Source organism: Psammomys obesus, unplaced genomic scaffold, assembly GCF_907164565.1.
Source record: "Psammomys obesus unplaced genomic scaffold, mPsaObe1.curated_primary_1811, whole genome shotgun sequence".
NCBI lineage: Eukaryota > Metazoa > Chordata > Mammalia > Rodentia > Muridae > Psammomys > Psammomys obesus.
The window spans coordinates 9,876,191-9,894,032 of record NW_026592118.1 but is presented as its reverse complement, the minus strand read 5'-3'; the positions used below and the strand labels follow the sequence as shown (position 1 = coordinate 9,894,032).

At 40.8% G+C, this 17,842-nt stretch overlaps 1 protein-coding gene across 4 annotated transcripts in view; it reads left to right on the top strand.

The window, feature by feature from the left end:
- The first annotated feature begins 1,880 nt into the window (after window positions 1–1,880).
- Window positions 1,881–17,842, top strand: part of Rbm33 (RNA binding motif protein 33) — a 104,581-nt gene continuing 88,619 nt past the window's right edge. For all 4 annotated transcript variants that reach the window (XM_055612569.1, XM_055612568.1, XM_055612567.1 and 1 more), the window contains exons 1-2: window positions 1,881–2,547; window positions 15,215–15,293. In XM_055612569.1, the coding sequence (XP_055468544.1) occupies window positions 2,505–2,547; window positions 15,215–15,293 (122 nt within the window). In that variant the 5' untranslated portion in view covers window positions 1,881–2,504. The remainder of the gene's footprint in view (window positions 2,548–15,214; window positions 15,294–17,842) is intronic.

The following is a 17,842-nucleotide window of genomic DNA, read 5'->3' as shown; positions in this document are numbered from 1 at the left end:
TGGCTAGGGGCTCCAAACTTACCCTATTTCACTCATGGGATTTATAAGTTCATTAACCATTTTGGTTGATTCATTTCCAGTTTGTGTCTATCATAGACAAGTGAATACCCCCAAGTCTTAACCCTTTTCAGGTGTTTGTCTTACTTAAGATTATTTCCTTATTTGGACCTTATTTTTCCCTTATTCCTTGAAGATATTTATAATTGTTTGAAATCCTGTTAATTCCACTGATTCTGTCTCATTTCTTGTTTCCTTCTGGTATCAATCATATGTTCTGCTACTTTTTTAAAAAAAAGGTTTTTATTTTTTCTTATGTGTATGTGTGTGGGTATGTACAAATGTGCAGGCACACTCAGAGTCCAGAAAAGGGCTTCAGATCTCTGGAGCTGGAATTATAGGTGGTTGTAAACTGCCTGACATGGGTACTAGGAACTGAACACTGGTCCTTGGCAAATTCAGCTTATTTGTTTAATCACTGAGCCAACTTTCCTCCTCCATGTTTGGGTTGAATGCATGACTTTGTAAATTTTGAGTAGGTATCCATTCCTACCTTTGTGTATATTACGCAAAAGTATTCTTTTTGTTGTTATTGTTTTTGAGACAAGGTTCTCTGTGTACCCTTGGCCATTCTGGACTTGCTTTGTAGACCAGGCTGGCTTCAAACTCAGAGATCCACCTGCCTCTTCTTCCCCAAGTGCTAGGATTACAGGCATGTGCCACTGCACCCAGCTGCAAAAGAATTCTTACAATTCAGCCACATTGAAATCAGGAAATTAGGGGGGCTGGAGAGATGGTTCAGCAGTTAAGAGCACTGTCTGCTTTTCCAGAGATCCTGAGTTCAATTCCCAGAAACCACATGGTTGCTTACAACCATCTATAATGTGATCCAGTGCCCTCTTCTGGCCTACAGATACACATGCAGATAGAGCACTCATATACATTAAGTAACTAAATAAATGAATAAATAAATAAATAAATCTTTTAAAAAGTCAGGAAATTAACTGTCACATTTCACCTCTCTGATCTTGAGGCCTTCCTATTTTCACAAGTTATCCCACTATTACACTTCACTCTGGGAAAGCCCTTTCATATTCATGTGCTGTACTTGGTTTAGCCTGGAACTCTACCTACCTATATTTTTTCCCCAGATCTTCATAAATTTGATGCTTTTGAAGACTGCAAAGATGCATAGAACATCTTTTAGTAGGAGTTTCTCAACAATTGACTCACGTATACATCTTTTTTTTACTTAATGATTTTATTTGGGCCTACTGTTCCGGAGTGAGAGTCAAAATCCTGATTCATTGGTTGAACTTGCAGATTCAGTGGCTTTTGATTGAGGAATTTAATCTTCTTTTGGGCCAGTTTTTAATTAGTAAAATGTATGGTGCTTATGGAAGTATATAGTGTGCAAGCAAATGCTCATTCCGTATGACTTACTTCAAGTGCTGGGATTAAAGGTGTGCACCACCATGCCTGGCCTCTTCTATTTCTTAAATGAACATTACTTATAAAAGCAGAAATGTTTATTTTCTCCAACATTTTATGAGGAAAAATTTCAATCACACAAAAGTTGTATTTCATAGGGGACATTCTTTTCCGTTCCCATGACTTCCCGCAAACGTCGATTAATACTTGCCTCTCTGTGTCTGGGTTCCCTCACTGAGAGGTGACCAGCCTCCATGCCCAACCTCTCCAGGAGCCGACCCTGCGCTGCCCCTCGGCCCTCTCAGCTCACTTCTGGCTGGAAACCTCCCCTTCTAGGCGTTGGGTGTGGGCGCTTCCTCTGGCATGCTCCGGAGTAGTCTCGGAGGCTGGGTGCGTAGTCCCGGCCCATCTCTTGCCCCTTCCCCGCCCGACCGCAGCACACCTCAACTCTGACTACGGTCGCAGCCATCTAGCGAGACGGCGAGTGCGCGTGCGTGAATGCGGCGTTTCCCGCTCCCCAAGCCCAGTCGCGCGGAGGCCGGACTCGGCCGTTACGGCTGGGGCCGCACTTCAGCGCCACTTGCGACGGCGAGGGCGTCGTCGTAAAGCGCAGCCGTGCCGACTGCTGCAAGGCGACTTATGACAGCCACCGTTTCGACTTACGGCGTGCGGCCGTCCACAGTCCTCCCGCTTGGAGCCTCGGCCTCGTCGCCCGGCGGAAGCTGTCTCTTTGTGCTGGTCCTTCCAGCGCGCGTCGCCGGACACTCCTTGACGGTCGGGCTCCAGGGCCTCGGGCGCCCTCCTGCCGCCGGCCGGCTTTTCCGTCCGCCTTCCTCCCGGCGTGCACCGCGGCGCGGCCATGTTGCCGTAGTGTTGTTTTCTTCCTGCGGAGGCGAGGGGCCCGCTGCGGATCGCAACGCGCGGGCCTCGCCTCTGCTCGCTCGCGGGTCCGGCCCTCGCCGCTCCCCCGCCCCCCCCCCCCCCCCCCCCCCCCCCCCCCCCCCCCCGGCCCGCACCAGCGCCGTCGGCCCGCCAGCGGCTCGGGGGACGGCTGAAGGCCGGGCCCGGGGACCACCATGGCGGCCGCCTTGGGCGCGGGCGGAGGAGCAGGCGCTGGAGGTACGTGGGCCGCGGCGGGGGCCGTAGACCGGGCAGCCTGTAGGTAGGGCCTTCGAGCTGCTCTGCCACAGCCGGAGCCGCCCCGGGCCTGCCGGCGCCGGTCAGGCCGGGAGCGCGGAGCGTTAGGCCCGAGGCGGCGCCGCGAAGTCGGCGGCTGGCCCGCGAGGGGTCGGGGGGTCGGGCGGTCGTGGCTACTTCCAGTCCTAGACGATTCACTCAGGGCAGCGGCATGCAGCCCAGTCAGAATGCAAGAAAAATTTCGCGGCGTAGTAGAGTCTTTAAATAAACCCATTATCATCTAAAGAAAACCTGTGTTTGACTGTATGCTTGAAAGAAAGGAACATAGGGTACAAAGGGTTAGTTATTGAACCAGTTTCTTGGGCATTTTTATTTTGCAGCCGTAAACTGTATGGAAAGACTAACAAGTTTTAAGTTAAACCTCATTTTGTTGAATGAGAGTTTTTAAAAAGATGTGAAACGGTGCCTTAAAATGACATTTCAAGACTTGGATAGGAGACCCTTACATGGTAGAGTGTGGACAACAAAAGCATTTACCGACAGCTAGTTCTGGCTCTAGATACTTCAAGTATTCTGCATATTCCAGAGGCGTTTTTTGATGCTTACAGATGGGCGGACATGTTAAGGCAACCTTGCTTAGGAATTCTGGTCCAAGTATCAGGATGTTTGTATGATAAAACACAAAAATAAAACAACAGAGGCTCAATGCCAGAATGCTTTTTCTGGTAGGATGTGGTAGGGTATATGTCACTGCCAGCTTATATGTTTTTCTTAAACATAAAATCGAGGCTTTCTATTTTTTTAAAATAAAAATTCTATCTCCCTTGATTAGAGAAGGTTTTTTTTTTTTTTTTTTTTTTTTATGTGAGTCTCAGTGTTGTGGGACTCCTTGGATCCATTTTTCACTAGTGTGCGTTGGGGTCGTCCAGAGGCTTTGACACGGTCTAGGGACTGTGTGCTTTTATGTTCTTTTAAGTATCTCGTTTAAAAATAGTAAATACTTATCAGTAGTCACAGAAATAAGATTTGGACGCTATTTATTAATTTTTAGGCCAGAAAGTTTGAGGGTTGTAGTTTTAGAGGGCTAGGTCTGTTTTCTGGAAGTTTGGAATTTTTCTTCCATTTTATTAAGGTGCTGGCGATCACATTGCTTAGACTCAGCCCTTGCTAAGATTGTCAAGTTCAGTATTGGTCTCTGGTACTCACCAGCCCTGCAGCCCTAGCTTGAGCTCCTTAACCTATGTGCACTGCTCTTGCTGCCTTCTTGTTGGTCTGTCTCCTGATTCATCAGGTTCAGGCTCCTGAGGTAGGAGGCCTTACTGGAGAAATCACTGGCTTATATTTATCTGTTATATTTACCATCTCAGTGCCTCCCTCCCCATCCAGTAGCACTCTTGTTTTCTCTTGACCATTTATCTTAATTTGTAATTTTTCTGTTTTTTTTTTTTTTTTTTTTTTTTTTAGTATGGCCTCATGAGTAACCTGTAATACCAGTGAGGACAAGCATGTCTGCCTGCATTGCCATGAACCCCAGGTTTCTGGCCATGTGCATGTCTTCAGTTAGGGATTGAAATGTTTCTTTACTTTAAAAGAAAATATTTTGTCCATTAGGTCTGTAGTTTTTGCTGTATAACTAACAAAACCATTACACTGGAAATATTTACATTGTAGGTAATACCTTCTTTATAGCTATAGAGTTTAGCATATCACCTAGCGAAGTGGCTTTCAGACATCTCACATTGATATTGTGATTTAGTACTTGCACAGGTTTCATGGCTAATTCTAGTGGGTATTATGCTAAACTCTGATTTCTGTTTCATTACATTAAAAGGCTATTGTGTACCTGACATAGGTTTATAATTCCAGCACTTGGGAAGTTCAGGTGGAAGGGTTGTGAGTTTGAGGCCACCCTGGGTTGCATAGTGAGAGCCTGTCTTTATTCTCCCTCCCCCATAACACCCACTGCATTATTAAAATAAATCCATCAAATGTCTCAGAATTCTGAGTTTAAAATTATCTCATATATTGTAAGTGCTTGATTTTACAGGGTGATGGTAGTAGTGTCTAGAGTGTAGCCAGAAACAAATGGAATCCCAGGTGTCCAAAATAGAATATCACAGAAGTACATTTATGTCAGTATAAGACTTAAGTGCTTATAGGAATGAAGTATGCCCATAACTTTCAATAGTAGTTCTGTTAAGGTATTTGCTGTTGCCAAGTAAGGGTAGGAGAAGCAGGGGGTCCTTACTGGTAAAGAGAATAGCGCACCTGTAATATTGGTCATTGGAGATCAGCATAAATGCAAAAGTAAGTCTTTAAGGACACAATTGTAGTATAAATAATAATTGATAAAATTTCAAGGTCTGGTTCTTGCTTTGTAGTACAAAAAAAAGTCAGAACATAAATTTTAGCAAAACTCTTCCACCTGATTTATATGCTAAGACCTAACAGTTCATAAAACAGTTTATGAACTGGCTTAGGATGAGTGCCTTTTCTCACAATTTAACAGTGATCTTGGACCTTAAATACACTGATTTGTATGGGTGAGGAAAATAAAATGTACTTGTAAAATTTTGTTTTCTGGGTGGATCTTACTGAAGAAAAAGATTAAGAAATTTCTGACATACCTAACAGAAAGAATAATGAGCCTAGTATCAACATTTATCAACAGTTTATTCCTTGACTCATAACTAATTTTTTTTTTTTGAGGCAGTGTAGACCAAGCTAACCTTGAACTCACAATGATCTCTCTGCCTCTGCCTCTAAGTGCTGGAATTAAAGGGTTACGTCACCACACATAGCCCAATTTATGATTTAAATACATCTCTGTACCAAAAAAATGAATTTAATGGGTTATCAGGATGGTACATTGGGCAAAGGCACTTGATGTCAAGCCTGACAACATGAGTTCCATTCCTGGAATTCACCTGATGGAAGGTGAGAACTGACTCCCAAGTTGTCCTGTGACTTCCTCACGTATGTGGTGGCATGTACCCACGATAAATAAATAAACTTTAAAAATGAATTTAAGCATCTAATTTCTAAAACATCATAACTTAGATTAGCCAACTGTAACTGTGTTCAGAAAGTTGACTGTTATTAGCTGAGAGAAGCTGAGAATTCATACTTTATGATCATGCTTTCCTTGGGTAGGAAGTCTGGAATGCATTCATTTCTGCATGCTGATTGTTAGGTGTGTGGCAGCTTAATCCTCAGCATTTTAAAAACTCTTTTTTAAAGATTAATTTTTATTTTATGTGCATGGATATTTTGCCTGCATGTATGAGGAGACCAGAAGCCCTAGGATGTCAGATTTCCTGGAATTGGAGTATGAACAGATGGTTCTGAGTTACCTTGTAAGTGCTGATAACTGAACCTGGTCTGGAAGAGCAGCCAGTCCCCTTAACTGCTGAGCTATCTCTTTAGTTCCCCTTTTAAAATTGTAGCTTCATTTAAAAGAAATTGAGGAGTGAGAGGACTCTATTGTTCTTGCTGTGTAGGCCTGCTAGTGACAGGCTCTTCAGGTTTGTTTCTCTGGGTACATAAATTTCAAATTTGTTTGCTTTGTTTGAGACAAATGTCTTGTGCAGCTCTGGCTGGCCTCTTGAATTCAGAAGTCTGCCTGACTCTGCCCTCCAAGTGCATGCACCACCAGCTATTTTTAAGATTTTATGTTTTTAATTATGTGTAACTGTAGGTGCCCATGGAGGCCAGAGGCATTGGATTCCCCTGTAGCTACAGGGATTCCCTCTTTCTCCCTCCCATATTCTAGCACTGGAGTTATAAATTCAAAAGCCCCTTGACCAGTTTTTTTATGTGGGTGCTGGGGATTTGAACAAGGTCTTTATGCTTATGTGGCAGATAGTTCATCAACTGGAGTATCTTCCCAGTCCTTGAGTGTAGTTTTTCAGATATGGAAATATCTGTCGTTTTCATGAACACCTTGGAAGGTAACCCTGTGCACATGTGTCTTAGGTTTTATTGCTGCAAGGAAACACCATGACCAAAAATCAAGTTGGGGAGGAAAGGGTTATTTGGCTTACACTTCCAGATCATAGTCCAACATTGGAGGAAGTTAGGACAGAAACTCAAGCAAGGCTGGGACCTGGAGGCAGGAACTGATGCAGAGGCCATGGAGGGGTGCTGCTCACTGTTTGCTCCCCATGGCTTGCTCAGCCTGCTTTCTTACAGAACCCAGGACTACCAGTCCAGGGATGGCCTCACCCACACAGGCTGAGCCCTCCTCCATCAGTCACTAAGAAACAGTGCCTTATAGCTGGATCTCATGGCATTTCCTCAAATGAGGAATCTCTTTGACAACTCTTAACTTGTATGGAGTTGATAAACAAAACCAGCCAGTACAACATGTTAGTTGCACATAATAAATAAGATAATAAAACAGTGTGCTTTTAATAGTGTGAATAGAATTGTGTATCATTCTGGGTTTTCGTGTTCACTTGAGAACCATTTCTTTCTGTGTCTGTAGGTGAAAGATGCATCCACCCACCATTAATATCTGTGCGTTTTTCTTTTTCATGAGCACCTCTATTATTTCTGCCTTTTCACTGCAGGGACCTTGCCTATCCTAATGTCTAAGGATGGGGTTATTGAGGCATATATATATGGAGATTTTGGGTAATTATTCTCTAGTCACCCTTAAAACACTTGGTACTATTTTGTCATTCCATCAGTCGCCATTTCCTATACCTTTTTTATGAATCCGAATTTTTGCTAATCTAGATCAAAAAGTAGCCTTAGTGTTGCAATTTACATTATTTTTAGTGTTCAAATGAATCTGTGTACTTTGTAATTGCTTGTTCATGCATTCACTTTTTTTTTAAAAATTTGGCAGCAAATGGATTTCTTGTTTCTAAGTTCCTGTTTTGATGACTGGCCCTTTGGTCTTCCCCTGTGACCTTGTTTTGAACCTCACTGTGTGGCAGTTTTAGCTTTACTTTGTGACATGTATCTATTCTTAATGTTTTTCCTCTCTTAGACTTCTTCATGTCAATTCCTCTTTCTTTTTCACATGCCTTTGTATGTATCTGTTAAACCAAAGGAACCTTGTTTTGGGTATGGTGTGAACTTGGGCCTTCTTTGGTTCCATGTACGGAAGGTCCCACCTTTCTATTATGTAGGCTTTTAACTAGTCGGTAGCTTTTAGCTATTATGGCTTGCCAGCAGTTTGTTGCACATGTTCATGTGACACAGCATGCTCTTTCCAGAATTTTTTTTTTTTTCATTAAAAACAATGAACTTCATAGTCACCATCCAGGAGTCTGTAGAGAATTCTTTTGGTATTGCTTGGATTTTAATAGGTCTGTTAACATAATTTTTGCAAGGTGGGTTTTTGTTTGAGGCAGTGCCTCTGTATACTCTAGACTGTCTTGAACTTGCCTCTCTCTCTGCCTCAGTCTTCATGATGCTTGGATTATATAAATGCACTGCCATGCTTGGTTTGAAAGTATTATTTTTATAGTATGTATTCTTTCATCTAGTACCAAGACTATTTCACTGTCAAGTTATTTTTCTCATTTGTCATTTATCAGATGTTTATGTGCCCTATGCAAGACACAGCTCAGTAGATATAGGATACCTGAGTAAATAGGCCCAGATGATGTCATCTTCCTTCCTTCCTTCCTGCCTTCCTTCCTTCCTTCCTTCCTTCCTTCCTTCCTTCCTTCCTTCCTTGTTTTCGGCCTTTTTGGCCTCTTCAAGAGACAGGATTTCTTTGTATAGCTCTGGCTGGCCTTGAACTCACTCTGTAGAACAGGCTGGCCTTGAACTCCAGGATCCGCCTGTCTCTACCTCCCAACTGCTGGGATTAAAGGCATCATCATGCCTGCCTTTTTCTATTTCTAATAGTTGACAAATTGTCATTATAGGTGGTATAGGTTTTTTTTTTTTTTTTTTTTTTTACGTTTACATTCTCAAATTTCTTAGTGCTTTACTATTCAAAAACTCCCCCGTTGCTTTTGTGACATGTAGGGTTTCTGTTGCTGTGATAAAACACGTTGACCAAAAGCACAGTCTGTCAGTTAAGGAATTCGGGGCAAGAATTCGAAAGTAGTAATTCATCCAGAAGCCATGGAGGAGCGCTGTTTATCAGCTTGCTGCCCATGACTTACTCAGTCTGCTTTCTTGGACCACCTCTGGATGGCACTGCTCTAGTAGGCTGAGCCCTCCACCAAATATCAGTCAGGAAAATGCTCTGATGGAGACAAGTGTCCCCTCTTCCCAGATGACACTATATTGTGTCAAGTTGACAGAAAACTAACCAGGACACTTTGGTAATTGCGTTAGTTATAGCTAATGCTTTAATAATTTGGTGTTTTAGATATTCAAGTTATATAGTTGTATCTGCTGTATCTTCATCTGTGTCTCTTTTTCAGGGGGTCAGGTACTTAAATAGAAAATATTGGCTGTCTTTCCTGTATCAAGTCCAGTACAGAGATGTCCTGATCTTTTCTTGGTTTGGCGTTTAGGGGCTGGTTTTTAAATGTCTTACCATAGAGTGTGGCATTTGTTACATAGGTCTCCGACAGTGTTCGAAGCAACCCTTTTCTCTGGTTCTGCTGAGGTAATCATGAGCCTCCCTCTCCAGTCCCTTAACAGTGTTGTGATAATAGATGAGCAACCCGTCATCCCTTGTTTCAAAACCTTCATTTATTAATTTGTTCTCTGTTTTGTCCACATTTTTATTGATCTGTATGCTTTGTTAAAGAGAAAAAATATCTACATACCCTATTAAAGACAGATCCCCTCCACCCCCCAAATGTCAGGTTTCATTCACAGAGGTTGTTCCAGTTGTCTTTGGATGTGAATGCACATGTGTTGTGTCTACTGTATACTGCTCTCCTAGAGGAAGTTTTAAAAGTATTAAGTGTTGGGAGAATGCTTGACTATGAAGCCACACATGGGTGTAAAGTTATTTCTTTCAAGTTCTTTTATCATTGTACCTTTTTAAGCCTTTTAAAAGTTGAAATAGGAGCTTTTCTGTTTTTTTTTGTAGTATTTTTATATTTTCAAATTGATACTGTTAAACTTAGTAGCATGCTAATTATATACAATGAAAGGTTTTATTATGACTATACAGTATAGAATGTATTTGGATGATATGTAACCCTCATTGTCCTCTGTAGTCGCCTCCTACTCTAACAGAGCTTCCTCTTTCCAACTAGTCCACTTTTTTTTCTTTTTCTTCTTTTATAAAAATCATTTATTTATTTATTTATTTATTTATTTATTTATTTATTTTTTGTGGTGACCCATTGAGTTTGGTTAGGGTTGCTTACATGAACATGGGTGAGGATCTTTTTTTTTTTTTTTCTTTCTTTCTTTTTTTTTTTTTTTTTTTTTTTTTACGTAGGAGAATAGACAACCTAACAACAGTGGCTGTAGCATTAAAGAAAATCTTTCCTTCCAGCAACCATTAACTACCAGTAGATCTTCATGGTGGTGGAGGGCCTCTTCAGTCCTTCCTACTTAACTGCATTAACTGCCTATAAATCTCAGGGAGGTTTGAGGTCTTCTGAGTCCTTCCCCCATCCTTGATGCAATGTTGAACAGTCCAGTCTTGTCAGGGAATCACAAGTTCTGTGAGTTCATGAGTGCTGTCGCTGGAAGACAACCTCTTCCTACAGCTCTGACATTCTTTGTATCCCCTTTTCTAAGATATTCCCTGACCTTTGGATGGGGTGATAACAGATATTCCATTAGGGCTGAACATGAAACAGAGACTGTCACACTTTGACCAATTATGAGTTTGCAGTAACCAGTGAGTGGTAACTACAGTAAAAAGAAGCTTTTTTTGATAAAGTCTGAGAGCAGCTGTCATTTACGAGTGCAAACAAAATATTCAGAAGGCAATTTGATGAGCACATTCACCCATTTAGCCAAATAACAGTAATAGCTTCCCTGCTATGGCTTGTGAGCCCTGCAGCCATGGCCTGTTGATTAGATTTATAGTAGTAGCAAGAATTCTTTTCTGTGGAACAGACCTTAAATCCACTCAGAAGTATGTTACCCTCATGGCAGTCATGGCATTGTGGCACCAGTGGGCACATTTTGCCTGGTGTTTCTGCAGTATAATAGACAGGGTCCATAGCTGAGCAAGACTGCTGATGACTTCTCTCTTAGTAGCCTGTGCACTGGCACTATGAAGGCTACCCATTAGGTATGAGGCTTCTAACTCAGTTTGGCTTGGTTTCTCTTTGTCCAGCAACCAAAACAGAGGGTGTGTCTCAGCTAGGATATTACCATATAGTTGTAGTGAGCAAAAAAGAGCAGTGATAATAGGCCTACTGTTATACCTTTCTAAGGGTGAGTATTCTGAGACTCATGCTTGTATGAACTAAAATGTTAACATCTTACCTTTGATTAGTGACCTATGTGTGTCTGTAATTCTTGATGTGGCTCATCTTGTCTGGTGGTTTACAGGGCTGTTAGGATCCTTTTTTTGTTCTTGGCAAGACTGGTGATCTGAATTCCTTATTGATACCTGGAAGAGTTTTAGAATCTTTTCCTACCTTGACATTGCTTTTGTTACCCTCACTGGCTGGATAGGAATGCATAAGAATGATGTCAAGGATGAAATGGAAAAAGAATGGGCTCTTTATTTAAATGTAATGACAGCCCATTCATGTAAACAAACATTTTACTGGAACACAGCATTACTGATTCAATCACATATTGTCCAGGACAGCAGTCCAGTTACAAGGCCAGAGCTGATTTGTAATCACACAACCCAGAAAGAGCTCCTTAAAAAAAAAAAAAAAAGTTTTCAACCTTTTCCACTTCATCTTTGATACCTGATGGTGCTCAGTTTGTCAGATGTTCCATTGGTTTTGATTTTGCTGTTAAATGAAAGAATTTTTGCCTAGTCCAAAAACATTTTCTTTCATGCTTTTACAGAGTATTGATGCAGATTCAGTTTGTTTATTTAATTTTTATTATGGCCATGCATTGTTGGTGAATTTTCTCATACTTCTTTGTATTGAGGTATTTAAAGATAACCCTGGTAGATCACTGGCTGGCTAGGGATTTCAGTAAACTCATTCAAAGAGGGAATAGAATAAATAATCTTTGCAAAAATGGTTTGGAAGTCATATAATAGACAGCAACCTGTCTGAGTAAAAGCAGCAATATGGGAGAGATGAATTGTTACTTTATTGCAGTGTCCAAGATACATAGTTTTAAATGAAAAAAAAAATCAGTTTGTACAAAGAACCCAGGAAAGTATGAACTACTCTCAGGAGAAAAAGAAATAGAAACCACCCACCAGGAACCCAGAAACACTTAGAAGTAACTGTCTTAAATATTCAAATTGCTTAAAAACAAACAAACAAAAAACCCCTAGGCCACAAAAGAAGAAACCTAAACTAAAAGAATTTTTGAAAACAGCATGTTCAAATGAGACAGAGCAATAAAGAGAAATTATGAAAAGGAAGGAAGGGGCAATTCTATAGATCTGAAGAGTACAATTTCTGAACTAATCTCTAGAGAATTAAGTATCCATTTAATGGAAAAGGGGGGGAAGGCTTGCATCTGTGAGATCCCATAAGTGTACCTAAATATATGTGCACACCCAGGAGAGCACAGGGAATGGCAGACAAAGGGTAAGATCCCCACTCCCCCAGATTCAGGTAGAAAATGTAAGTCTGCATATCTAAACACCATGAAGTGGGTCTCTTGATAGAAAGTGATTTACAGTCAAGAGATCAGAAGGTCTCTGGGGGATATTGATATCATGCCCTTCCAGTTTCTGATGGTGCTTGTCTAGAAGCCCCACTGGCCTGACATGGGCCTTTCTTCTGGGTCTTTCTTATCTCCAAATCTTCTTTTTTCTCACAAGGACACTGGCCATTGATTTAGTGTCCTATTATTGTCCGGTATTATCTCAACTTAAAAATCATTTTCACCTTATTTCAGAAAACAGTAACAGAGTAATTTTCACATCACATAATTCATTTATTGTGGATCTGCTAGCCACAGAGATCTTGCTTGCAGTTTTCTGTTCGTGTTATTTTAATCTCTGTGAAGGATAGTTTTGCAGGCTATAAGGCACTCTGAGTTCTGTTATTCTCTGCACCCCCAACTCCTGGTTCTGGTGATGAGCGGCATCATCTTGTAGTGAGGAGGCCTTTTCTCCTTCTTTTCAGATTTTGCCTTTGGCTTTTGGGACATTTTAACTGGTGTGTGTGCCTTTTTATTGTGTTTTAAATTAAATTTGTTGTGCTTTCCTAGATATGAAGGCCATTTTTTTTTTCAATAAATTTGGGAAGTTTTCAGCCATGTCTTAAGATGTTTTTTTTCTGATCCTTTGTACCCTCTTTCTGGTATTCATTTTGTGTTTATATTCATGGGATAGTGATTGTCCACATTTCCTGCAATAGTGGTCATTTGATGTTTTTTCTGTTTTGCTTGTTTGAATTTTGCCACCTTAATTTTTTTTTTAAGTTAATTTTTATTCCTTGAACCTAAATATCTGTGGTGGCTACATAAATGTTTTCATGAACCTCTCACAAGCAGTTTCTGCTACCTGTTTCCTCCCATTCCCATGTGTGAAGGGTTTTACCTTTCTTTGATGTGTGCTGTGTCATAAGACTTTTCCTGGGGAGAGGGAAAATACACACACAGTTACACACCTGCATGCACACACACAAGTGTCTACTCACCCCAGATACTAAATTTACTACAGACCAAAGTATGGTACCACCAGAGTCCAGCTTGGTGAACCAGTGAGTTTTATGTGGGTTACTTATATGAATATGAGTGAGGTGTAGGAGCAGAATTTACCTAAAGACCACTTAGTCATTAATGTCTGCCCCAGCCTGTGTGACAGGTCACAAAAGCTGAGTTCTTGAAGAAGCATGCTATATACAGCCTGCAGGCAGCTCAGAAGTGTCCTTTTCAAGTAACTTAATTGGCCTAAACCTTTGCCCTGCACCTGCTCTCATCTGATTATTCAAGATTCTTTTGAGCCTGGCTGGTCTGAGAGTCTTTGCAATTTGGCTGGTCTGAGAGTGACTCTCTGTAGTCTCAGTTTACTCTTGGGAGGGAAGGGGCCTGCTGAATCTGTTCAGTTCTAGGGACATTCTGAAGCCATTGAGTTGTTTAACTTTCTCTTAAGGAGCTTCCTGCAAGATGGACTATTTCACTCTCAGTGGAAACTGCTAGTTAACAGTAGTTTATAGTCTTTTTTTTTTTTTTTTTTTTTTTTCTGGAAGTGGGTATTTGAGGTAATACCTTGAAGTGGCTGTGGGTTCTGGTTTCCCTATTTTTTTCTCCCGGGGTTTCTTACTGTTCTTTGCTTTTTGATTCCTTTGCTGACTGTGGGCCAGTTTTTAGGAGGCTTCTCTGCCTCTTTAGTAGGGGCATCTTGGTTGGGTGTCTGTCAGAGTTGGGTCTTGGTGTGGGAGAAGGGTTTCTTCCCCACTGATAATCCCTCTGCAGCTGAGCCTCAGCAGCAGGTAGATTGGGGGTGGATAACGGTACCAGAGCTTTGAACCCTCAGAGAACCAGGGGCAAGGTGGAACACTGGCAGGGTCTTTTGCTGCCACAGCTCTGAACATGTAGTGAATTTTATAATATGTGTCTTTCACTCGGTACTTGTCCTTAGAGTCATCTCAGAGACTTTACATAATAAAGCCTGCTTCTTCCTTCCAAGTGCTGGGATTAAAGGTGTGTGCCACCACTGCCCACCACCATCCGGCTTTACATGAAAGCTTTAATTTCCATTTTCAGTGTTTCCTAGCAATAAAACTATCAGGTGCCTCTCCTGTTTTAAAAATATATTGTACATTTAAACTTCCAGCAAATTTGTGAGATAAATAATAGCTTGATTTTACAAAAGAAAGAAAGAATGCTCTATTTCTGAGCTATCTCACTGGCTGCTTGCCATGTTGAGATATGTGTGTGTAAACTATGTAATTAGGACTTTACATGAAAGCAGAACACCCACTGCTGCTATTCTTGCCTTAATAGCAAGACTTGGTAATATAGCAAGTTAAATAGAGTTGAAATGTTGCCTTTTAAAGTTTGACCATTTTTACTTTTTATAAAATGTGGCCAATAGAAAACTTTTATGTAGTTTGCTTTATATTACTACTTATATATTACATTATAGTATTACTGTTACTTATTTGGGAAAATGTGAATGCTCAAAAAATTATTCTGAGTCTCTAACTTAAATAATTAGTGCAATAAAAGTTACAGTTTTTAAAAGGCTGTTTTCACTGTATTTTCATGCCTAGTATTTAATAAATTTTGGACTGCTTTTATTTTATTAAAAAAAAAAAAACAACTAATACACCAGCTGATGGTGCACACCTTTAATCCCAGCACTTGTGAGGCAGAGGCAGGTGGATCTCTGAGTTTGAGGCCAGCCTGGTCTACAGAGGAAGTTCTAGGACAGTGAGTACCACACAGAGACACACTGCCTCAACACCCCTTTGCTCCCCCCTCCCCCCCAAAGAAAGAAAAAAATCCCCACAAAACTAATGCTTTAGCATGGCTGGGAATTTATGATTGATAGATTTATATATATCTGCAGGGTTAAGCTGGACTCCTAAGGAAGCTGTTATCCTAGCATTTGCCTTTTGTCTGTTTTAATTTAACAAAACTGACTTGAGTGGATTCTAATTCACAGATGATGACTTTGACCAGTTTGACAAGCCTGGTGCAGAACGGTCCTGGAGAAGAAGAGCTGCCGATGAAGACTGGGACAGGTATGTCCGTACTTGGACTTCTCCAGAGTGCTTTGTGTGATGTCTCTGATCCTGTACTGGATACAGAGATCCTTAGCAAAGATAATGTGTTAGCCCTTTATTGCCCTGTCCTACATGAACCTCCCAGCTGGACTGATGGGTGGTCTCTTCAGGCTGCACCAGGGACAGGGCCAAGCTTATATTGTAAGTAGCTGTGTGGAGTATGAGTCTGCATTCTGTTTATAGAACAAACACACTACGATTATTTGGATTCCACAGTACCTTTTGCTGTGTATACTACCAAGTAGTTAGCAAGACTTTGTAATTTTTTTGCCATTTTAATGTATATTGATTTTTAATTTTGTTTCCCTTACTATTAGTGCAGGTGAACATGCCTGCTTAGTAATCCACACTTGCACACAAAATGGAAAACAGTTGGTGATGACATTGCTGATGTCATCTCAGTGTGGCAGATCCTTTGGGGCAGGGGGCTCTACTTTTAGAGGAGTGCTGGAGGTGCTCAGAATCAGTCAAGATTCTGGAAAGGTCTGTTAGGATGTGAAAGAAATGTGTCTTATTTGAGTGAGTGGAGGTGGGAGGGGTATGTATATATGTACGTGTTGTATGGTTCTCACAAAGTTAAATTTTTTTACAGAGTTCAGTCTGTCTGAAATTGATTACACTGATTGATATTTAACTTATTGTCTGAATAAGCAATGTGAAAGTATAATAGAGCACCGGGAACCCAATGAACTGTCAGCCAGCTTGAGTGATTACAGGTTTTTCTCTATACACTCTAAAAACTCCTCAGGTTAGACATAGTTTTTCACCTAGAAACACTTGAGACTATTTCTTAAAATACAGAGTATTTACACTACAGCCACATCACATCCAAGCGAATTTCCTGACTAAAATTTATACATGCCTGGCTAATGTTCATATTTCCTCTATCACCTGTTATATTTGCATGTGTGCCTGTCAGTGCAGGTTCATGTCTATCTTCCTACGGCTTGAAATGAGATCCAGATAAAGGTCCATATTTTAAAGTGTTGGTTCTTTCCATTTGCATTTTCTGTTACTACAGTAAAGTGCTTGGACAGTTAACATAGGAAGTTGTGTAGTTTGTTTTTTTTTTCAAGACAGGGTTTCTCTATGTACCCCTCTCTGTCTTGGAATTCACAGAGATCCGTCTGCCTCTGCCTCCTTAGTGCTGGGATTAAAGGCATGCTCCACCACTGTCCAGCTGGAAGTTAAGTGTTTTGACTCATAGTTTTGGAGGCTCCAGTTCATGATCAGGTGGCCTCTGATGAGGAAGCACATCATGGTAGAGTCCAATGACTAAGTAAAACCACTCATGTTATAAGCCAAGAACATACCTATGTCCCACTATTTCCTGTGAACCTCTCTGGAACTGCTCACAAGGTCCTGGGTTCTCCTCAGATGCCATTATCTCCAGACAATTATTTAACTGAATCATGGCCTTTGGAGGCCATTTTTTCAGAACTGAAACCTTTAGTTCTTTGTGAAAGAAACAAAATGATATGTATTGTAGGATTTCTGCTTGGCTGTTTATCTTTAGATAGTCAAACCTCTTGTATTTTATGTAACTGAATTTAGGTGTAACTGAATTTAGGTGTAAAGGTTGTTCACATTAAAAGTCTTAGTTTAGGAAGCCTTTCATGTCTGTCACTTCCATTAGGAGGCACACTTCTGGAGAACTTCAAGTAGTCACAGTGGTTTGTTTCCTATAATGTTTTTGTTAACTAGGAAGTTCTTCCAAGGCACAGAGTAATAGGAGATTTTCATTTGCTTATTTCCAAAGGATTTACCTATAACATCTTCCACTACTGAGCATTGGTTTAGAATAATTTTAAAGCATAGACTTGTAAACAGTTTTATTTAATCTGTGGTAGTTATTCTCTTCTGGTAGTCAGACTGCCCTAATAGTTTATCTGTTGGAATTTATCCTGCTTGGCTCCTGAATCTGTCTGGTGTTTGGACTTGTAGTTTTTGGCAGCTTCCTTTTTTCCTGCTGTGCTGGTTGGTCATGGTGTGAGGAAATCTGATTTTATTACTCTCGTCAGTATGGGTAGCAGTTGTTTCTGTTTGTAAACTGGCTTCTCTTCCCACATGTTCCGCAGTATTATGTTTGCACATTCAAGATTCAGTGATTTGCGTGTTTTTGATACTGCTTAAGCATAAAACACCTTCTGCCTGCTGCATGATGGAGAAGTTTAAAGTTTGGAAGAGTGATTGTTATGAAAACTTGTTCTTATATTGTTTTAGCGGAGATTTTCAAGAGAATATGGTGGTGCTGACTCAGCATCTGATTTTTTTTTTTTTTAATTCAAGCAAGATAGCACATTGAGAAGATCTTAACTGAAAATCATTTAATGAAGGTTTATTTAGGGTACTGGTTTAAAGAACAAGGAGGGGCGCCCAGAACATAGTACTTTCTGCCTAGGCCCCAGGAAAAGGACAGGTCTGAGCAGCCAGGAAAGCTGTGTGTGTGTGTGTGTGTGTCCGTGTCCTCTTCCTGCCTTGGATTGGTGAGAGGGGAGGGGCTGATT